Source organism: Diorhabda sublineata, chromosome 8 (genome assembly GCF_026230105.1).
Source record: "Diorhabda sublineata isolate icDioSubl1.1 chromosome 8, icDioSubl1.1, whole genome shotgun sequence".
In the NCBI taxonomy this organism is placed as follows: Eukaryota; Metazoa; Arthropoda; class Insecta; order Coleoptera; family Chrysomelidae; genus Diorhabda; species Diorhabda sublineata.
The window spans coordinates 3,061,438-3,070,437 of record NC_079481.1 but is presented as its reverse complement, the minus strand read 5'-3'; the positions used below and the strand labels follow the sequence as shown (position 1 = coordinate 3,070,437).

Here is a 9,000-nt window from a genome sequence, read left to right as displayed (position 1 = left end):
CCAAACTCCACTAAGTTGTAGACCAATGTACGATGAATAATAGAAGCTGCGAAAATTTATAGACGATTTCTTCGACACCATTTTTGTTTCCACGTTATTTTACCCCTAGAAACAAACAAGTTACTAATACAGATATATTTGGCAATTTCTTTCTGAAATATGTGAAAATTGATCAGAGAAATGTCTGCATTTTGCAATAAATTCAATCCTTCACATACAGATTAAAAATGTTTGGACTTCATTATTTTTTATAGAGATAGGAAACAACTTATATATTTACTACTAAGTTTTATTAGATTGTATTAGATTAAATATATTCATCATATATTTTGGTAATTATACACTTTTGCGGTCACCTGGTTTTTTGGTTAGGTTAGGTTAGGCTAGGTTAGGTTAGGTTAGGTTAGGTTGGCTCTAGAAAATCGAAAAATGGATGGATTTTAATGATCTTGGTCTCAAAATGTTCCATTTTACGGCGGATTTATAAAAAAAATTAGTAGAAATAGATGGAATGAAAATTTCTCATAGTTTTACTGTTTTAAATCGTAAAAAAAACGGTTTTGCAAAATAATCCTTTACAAAAAATTATGGCAATTATACACTTTCGCAGTCACCTGGTTTTTTGGTTAGGTTAGGTTAGGCTAGGTTAGGTTAGGTTAGGTTAGGTTGGCTCTAGAAAATCGAAAAATGGATGGATTTTAATGATCTTGGTCTCAAAATGTTCCATTTTACGCCGGATTTGTAAAAAAAATACGAAAATTAAAAAAAATAAATATTTTTTACAGTTTCATGACTTTAAATGCAAAAAAATGACTTTCTACATATAACTGTTTCTGACGTCGTGGAATCAAGTTCGTATATTTTTTTTCGCAATTTACATAAAAAAATGAATATTTTGAAAAAAAAAATTTCAAAAGTTAATTTTTTTGAATAATTGTGAGTTGTGGGATTTTGTTAATAATAAATTGAAATATATTGACAATGAGTTGCAACAATTGTGAATTGAATACATTTGAAGCACTTACAATATTCAGTGATACAAAACAACCTAACCTAACCTAACCAAAATTATAAAATTTATCTATTTTTCGATTTTTAATGGTCCAAAAACTATTAACATTGAAGAATATCGTACGAAACTATTCACCAAAATTGATTGTTTTTCATCGATTTCATTTTAAGCTGTAAAAACTGAAAAAATCATTCTTTTTGGATTTTTTTTTAAATTGTTTATTAATTTATGTAGAATACAAAAAAAAATATAAGAAACCGTTTTTTTTACGATTTAAAACAGTAAAACTATGAGAAATTTTCATTCCAGCTATTTCTACTAATTTTTTTCTATAAATCCGCCGTAAAATGGAACATTTTGAGACCAAGATCATTAAAATCCATCCATTTTTCGATTTTCTAGAGCCAAAAAACCAGGTGACCGTGAAAGTGTATAATTACCTATATTTTGACATTTCACATGAACAAGATACTAAAAAAACTATTGTTTTGGGTCCTCTAAAACTTCTTGAGATGACATGATTGCGGAAGGGGTGTTCAAACACGTTTTTATCTATTAAAGGGTGTATACAGAATATATGTTGTTATTTTCACGGTGCCATCGTCCCAGTTAATTGGTAACGTTAAAATAAAATGGAGCTGACACATTATTTCTGCACAAACAAAATGAATGTGTAATAATTAATATATAAGTCGATGAATTATTCTAATGAACGAATAAATATGTAGATTAATAATTTGCAGCATTTAATAATAGTGGTTTACAATATTATTTGAATCATAATTGAATAATGATGATGTAAAGATGAATGAAGTATTTAATCAATAATGTTTATGCCTCCTGGTTTAATTAAAATAAGAACCTATTGGAAACACTGATTTTCAACCCATATTTACTATAAAAAGTAACATACCAGTAATGGCTGAATATTTTGCTTCCTTTCTTCTCAACAGCAAAGTGGCTAAGTATTATCATATCATTATTTATCAAGACATGAATAAAATATTCGTTTCTAATAATTGGCTCAAAATAATTAATGTCTTACATAGGTAATCATGTAATTAGTATCCTGATCATTGAATATTGAATGACTCTTAGACAAGGAAAAATGTTGCGCGTAATACAAAACTTTCTATATCCTAAGCATTTATACAGTGTGTCTATTCAATTTGGAACCATAGTGGTTTTATGAAGAAATGCTATTCCTGATAAAAAGTTCTGCGTGGTCCAAAAGTAAAAATGTCAAAAAATATGGATTTTGTGCGAAAGTAAAGTATCTTTATTTTTCACAATTCAGAAAAATGGTTTAAAGTTGTTTTGAATTAGAAACTATATTCAAATATGCAGCCATTTGTTATGAAAATTCAAGTTTTGCGATTATTTACTAATGATTCAAAAACATTTTGAATAAATTCAAGAATAATCGCCGAAAACGGGTTGCGAATGAAGACTCTGAATTTGAAGTTGAAGACCCAAAAATGTCATTAAGAAAAAGGGCCTCTGCAATCCAAACTACTTCAATACATACAAACCGAAATTTGTACAAACGTTACTACATTACATTACATTACATTACATTACATTAGTTTCAATCTGTTAATAAGCATTTCTGATACATCCCAGAATTTCTATTACAGTTTCAACCACGACTTAAACCAGATACATATATTTACAGTAGTGTCTCTTCCCACTTCAAAATTGCACCGGGATAAATTTTCATAAGTATAAAGTCTCGATTTTTTCGAAGTCTATATCTTGTTTTCCGGTTCTGCTAAATCTACCAGAATTTGCATAAACTAACAAAATACCTCAAGAAGAATGGGAAAGACATGTGACAGAATGACAGGAAATGACAACCGTAAACGTACTAAAATACCACAAATAAAAGAAGAATTATATATCAGTCAGCAAGAAGTACAAAAAGCCCTTGAAGCTCTGAAAAATAGGAAGTCAACCGGGCAAGATGGTAAACCAAACGAGCTACAAGAAGACAAAAAATTATTCCGCACTTGCAAAATACCTGACAGTTGAAGAACTAGTACAATTTTTAAAAAAGGAGATGAAAAGTGTCCAAACAAACCTATTAGACACAATTTTGAAAAGTAATAACAAAATTAACGCAATTACATCTTTGTCGGAAGAGCAACAAGGCTTTAGATACGGAAGGTCATGCGTGGACGCTGTATTGAGACAAACCCATAGAATATAACAAACCAGCATATCCGTATTTCATAGACCTTCAGAAAGCGTTTGACAGTGATTCTTTGAAAAGTATGAGCTATCACAAACTGATAGACGCGTTTTCTGCTTAAAAATCCAGAAAAAAATTTATTTAGCTGTACAAAAGGTAAATATTAAGTGTAAGCTATAAGTTTTAAAAATTTTATTATCATAACATAACATTTTATAAAACTGCACTTACTTAATAAATGTCATTACGATTTAATTTACAAAAGTCCCCATTGTAAAGTGCCATGTTAATAAACGTATTTTACACTACGTGGAAATGAAAAATTTTAGTATTTAACTGCAGACAAGAGGCCTTTAAACTTTAAAATGAAAATTTTTTACTGCTGATTTTTTTATTTTACTACTACGCGGGACATACATAGCTATTAATATAAAACGTATATATCTGATATGACGCAATTAACTGTGAATTTTCTTTTCTTGCCTCTCACGTTTGTTTCTTAACTCCATGGATGCAGAACGCGCTACCGCTAAGAGCCACCAATCAAGGCCGGTTCATAATTTGACGGATGATAAAACCGGACATATTATGAACCCTGCATGTTATTGCGCAATTTGACGATTCGACATTGACAGATTGTAAACTATCGAGAAATAATACTTAAAATTGTAAATGGTTGATTGCAGTTCACAATTATTCGTCAGTTTATAATATCGCGAGTGGTTATAAACTAACGATGTTCACAATCATACGGTGACATATACAAACGAACGTACGCTGTACGTCATAATAATGAATCTACATTGACAGCTGTAATAAGTTCTATGAAACAAAATGTTATTGTATTAAAATTCATTATACGCAATTTATTTTACATAAAATTTTAACAAAATTATTATAACGGTTGAAGCAGTTTGTCATACACAATGCAGGTCTTGAAATGAAAATTTAAGTCTTATGTTTGAACTTAAAATCACTGGATTATTCACTTCAAATAAAAATGTTAGCCGAGGCAGAAAGGGTTAAATGGTTTTTAGCCAGTATGACTACGCAAATGTGTATTCAAACTGCTATTCTGTGAAAAAGTTTTGGAACAAATGTCACATTTGAATGGCTTTTCTCCTGTATGACTACGCAAATGTATTTTCAAACTACTTATCTGTGAAAAAGTTTTCAAGCAAATGTCGCATTGGAATGGCTTTTCTCCTGTATGACTACGTAAGTGTGTCTTCAAATGACTAATATATAGAAAAGATTTCATACAAATATCACATTTAAATGGCTTTTCTCCTGTATGACTACACAAATGTTTCTTCAAACTACTGTGTAAAAGCTTTCAAACAAAGGTCACATTTGAATGGTTTTTCTCCTGTGTGATTAAGCAAATGTCTCTTCAAATTATTTATTTGTGAAAAAGTTTTCGAACAAATGTCACATTTGAATGGCTTTTCACCTGTATGACTTCGTGAATGTATATTCAAACCACTTTTATGTGGAAAAGTTTTTGAACAAATGTCACATTTAAATGGCTTTTCTCCTGTATGACTTCGTATATGAATATTCAAACCACTTATCTGTGAAAAAGTTTTGAAACAAATATCACATTTGAACGGCTTTTCTCCTGTATGACTACGCAAATGTGTCTTCAAGTAACTTGTATATGGAAAAGATTTCAAACAAATATCACATTTAAATGGCTTTTCTCCTGTATGACTACGCAAATGTGTCGTCAAATTATTCATTTTTGAAAAAGTTTTCAAACAAATGTCACATTTGAATGGCTTTTCACCTGTATGACTTCGTAGATGTATATACAAAGTACTTTTATGTGTGAAAGTTTTCAAACAAAAGTCACATTTGAATGGCTTTTCACCGGTATGACTACGTAAATGTGTATTCAAACCACTTATCTGTGAAAAAGTTTTCAAACAAATGTCACATTTAAACGGCTTTTCTCCTGTATGACTACGCAAATGTATCTTCAAGTGACTGGTAAATGGAAAAGATTTCATACAAATGCCACATTTAAGTGGCTTTTCCCCTGTATGACTAAGCAAATGTCTCTTCAAAACTATTTTCCGTTCAAAAGTTTTAAAACAAATGTCACATTCGAATAGGTTTTGGCCTGTGTGCATAATCAGATGTTTGTTTAAACTATTTTTATATGTAAATAATTTCATACAAATGTCGCATTTGAATGGTTTTGCTCCGGTGTTCATTGGCGTATTTGAATTAGTCTCTTTTACAGATGATTTAGAATTTTTATGTACACATGTGTCTAAATGATTCGTAAGTTCCTGCAGCTCCACTTTCAATTTGTGGTCAACTACTTCAATTTCATCTTTTGTACCAAGATTCTTCATAATACTTTTATCGTAAATGTTAACCTTGACAAATTTATTTCGTTTTATATAATAATTCATTGCTAAGTGGTATAACAATTCTACTTGTTTAGTGTATAAATTCCCACAATATATACATATCATTAATCCCATATTATTTGGTTGAATATATTTCCCTTTTCTTATCAGTCCTGTAACTGTTAAAGACAAGTTGTTAGAAAATTTGTAATTTGCTCACAGAATAATGAAAATATTTCTTTTTGTATACATATTCATATTATTGTTATAAAAAAGATAACTGAAGTTGAAAATACGATAGTCTGTACTGAAAAGGAAATCAGCTCCAAGATTGAAAAAAAAAATACCTAAGAGGAAGGGATATTATCACAACAAAGGCAATTGCTTCAGAAGGACTTCGTCAACGCTGGGGCTGATATCCATGTTTTAAAACAGCATGGTGGATGGAAGAGTTAATCATTGGTGGAAAGAATATGGAAGAATAGCAAGAATGATATAAGGGGGTGAAACTTTTGTACAAGTGTTAAACCAAAACCACACATCTTCCAGCATTATTGAAAATGAAGAAGAAAATCCAGTAATTCCTACAATAAATGATTCTGGTAACAGTAGTTGCACCATTACTGTTAACATTAAAAAATTAGAATAAAAGTTTAATTATTGATGTTAATGGATTTTTTATTTCTAATTGTTTAAAATGGGATTGGGAGAATTTAAAATTACTATAAAGTACAAGGTTACTGTAAAGTGCCATTTTCTGGACTCAAATTAGTACTGTGAAGTCGACTTTACACTAAAGTGTGAAAAAAGGTAATAAATTCGAATTTAGAAAATAAATAAGCTCTAACCTATGTGGTTTCCTATGTAATTGTATTTAAAAAACGTAGTAGTTGACTTTATACTTACAAATATCAAAAATAAACCTTCAGTCAATTAATTATACATGTTACCGTCCATACCCGATTTAAGGACAAACTAGTTGATCCTGATGTAAATTCGCAAATTGATTAACTTAATTCACAACTTATATGAAACTATTTATTAACATGAAATATAAATGAATAAAGTGGTTTCAATAATCTGACTACTGTCCTCGTTGGATGTTCAGACTATATATTACAATCTATGCAAGTTTATCTTCTCTTAAATACTAATTCTATTGTATACAAAAGCTATAATTAATTATATTTATGGTCGTCACGTAAAATCAATAAAATACGTAAGTTAATAAGTTAATGGAACTTCAAGGGTCTAAGGGACATATGGAACCGCTTAACTAAGACGTTGAGGACCGTCAGTCTACAATAAATTTTACAATACAATAGTAAGTAGAAGTTAATATGTACCCATATTGTATAACTTAATATATGATTAACAGATACTAAATGGTTCCCATCAGGAATGGCGAGATAATTCGTAAACTCTAGAATAAACTAGTACGGCCTAGTCTAAACTTTAGACTCTAAAGCAATTCAGCATAGTCGAAAGTAATTTGGCAAGCATGTCAGGACTTGTACATGCGAGAGTTAAATACAGAGATACAATTTTTTTGTGTAAATCTGTTAGTCATTTAGTTCAAGGATACAATAACGTTCCTTATTTTTACCCCCCCATAACGTATCCTTTCGGATTACCAAATTTTTGTCTTATATTATTGTAACTGTGAAGAATCATGATTTTAGCTACTTAAACTCAAAGTTTATTGTATTCATTAAGATTTATGGTACACGATCATAATGGGGACCCACATCATAGACTATTGATTCCGGGTTTCCCTTGGACACTTGCAGAAGAAAAACTTAAAAAAGCCTTAGAATTATCTCCCTCCAAAATAGGAGGAGTTCATCTTCTGCACTTTTTGCGAGATCTAAACATTTACAAGTAGATTACACTCATCTGGCCGCAACCCCAAAGAGGAATAGAAGTATTCCTCGCCAAAATCCCCAACCTACTCAACCAGCACAAAATCCCAAATGCCCCATACAAAACACCCCTAAGCCACAGAAACCTCAAACAACAACTTTAACTCAGCCTCAGGAGCTTCTAAAGGGGACCACTCCAACTTCCTTCACTGCAAACATTACAAATCTCCCCTATTGACATTTTTTCAGTTTATTTTGTAAAAAAATATTAGTGGTAGAAATCCGTGGATAACTTACGAGCTATTTGTACCTTTTAGTCCATACATAATAAAATAGAAAACACTACACAAAACATGTGTTACTAGCTCTACTTAGACTATTCTACTTTGAAATAAACCAGACAGACTCCCCAATGTAAATGTTATAACATTATTTGAGGATTCAAATATATTGATAATCTCTAGATATTGGCTGCTAATTGATATTGTAATGTTTTCGTATTTTGAAAAGAATATAAACTTAAAACCACACTAGAAAAATTGTTACTTATTGCCCCACTATTGAATAAAGAATGAAATGGAAATATACAAATGCTAAGGAATTATATCTAACAATAAAGCAACCATAAATCAGTCACTTACCTTTTGATTTAGTTCCCTTTCCAGGGTCAACTTTTAAATAACCCAATTTGTTTTTTATGTGAGTACTAAAAATATTCCTTTTGGTTTCATTAGCTAGATCCACATGGTTATCAAATATTTTAACTGCATTCAAGTCATTGTTTACTTCTTGTTTAATTGAATAGATTCCAATTATTTTTTCATTAGTATTTTCAAATTTTGACGTAGATACTTTTATATCTATATCGTGGATATCAATTTCTTTTTTAATATTTTGGATATCCATTTCTTTGTTAATAAACTGTTGATATAATTCCGTTTTCTTGTGAATATGAATTTAATGAATAAAAAATTATTGTTGTAAAAGCACAAAACATATAACCTCAATGCATCAAAGAGGAATCAAATCAATAGAAAAAGTAAACACATTTTGTCAAAACCTTGGAACAAATGATTGACATGATGATTACAACCACAGAACACATCTTAAGGGTATGTTTTGTGAATACCATATTCATTGTAGTAGTAAAACTGACTCTTGGTTTTAGCAATCCTCCTATCTTGTACTTTTTTTGTAGATGTAACGAAAAATCACTCGTTCACATTCAGTACTTTGGTGAACGTAGCCATAGGTTTATTATTGGTAGCTGCACTGACAGAACTAGTTTAGAAAGTCTACACTAAAGCGTTCTTTGTAGCAGAACCAACGCTAATGTCGCTGTTCTTAGTAGCAGTGCAAGAGAATTAGTTCACCCAGTTCACTGTACTGCTTGAACTACATCTTCGACATCAGACGAATGTAGAATATCAAAAAGGACTAAATCGTTTTCCATTATTGTTAATACTACAAGTTCTGAATCACATCAAATAATCTCAAAGACAACAATCAACAAATGCTCCATTGCTCTTTGCATTATATTGCTCTTTGTGTCCAATCGAACTAATTCTATACACT

At 30.5% G+C, this 9,000-nt stretch overlaps 1 protein-coding gene across 3 annotated transcripts; it reads right to left on the bottom strand.

Moving 5' to 3' along the window:
- Window positions 1-5: 5 nt before the first annotated feature.
- On the bottom strand, window positions 6-8,457 carry LOC130448001 (zinc finger protein 664-like). 3 transcript variants are annotated; one of them, XM_056785127.1, is made up of 2 exons: window positions 8,067-8,436; window positions 6-105 (listed from the first exon to the last, which is right to left on the bottom strand). In XM_056785127.1, the coding sequence occupies exons 1-2, from the start codon at window positions 8,329-8,331 to the stop codon at window positions 95-97; spliced, it is 276 nt and encodes a 91-aa protein (XP_056641105.1). In that variant the 5' UTR covers window positions 8,332-8,436; the 3' UTR covers window positions 6-94. The 3 variants fall into 3 exon arrangements, with proteins under 3 accessions (XP_056641105.1, XP_056641103.1, XP_056641106.1); XM_056785125.1 differs by lacking the exon at window positions 6-105 and adding an exon at window positions 3,381-5,742 and having other exon boundaries at window positions 8,067-8,457; XM_056785128.1 differs by lacking the exon at window positions 6-105 and adding an exon at window positions 6,816-6,862.
- Window positions 8,458-9,000: the final 543 nt, after the last annotated feature.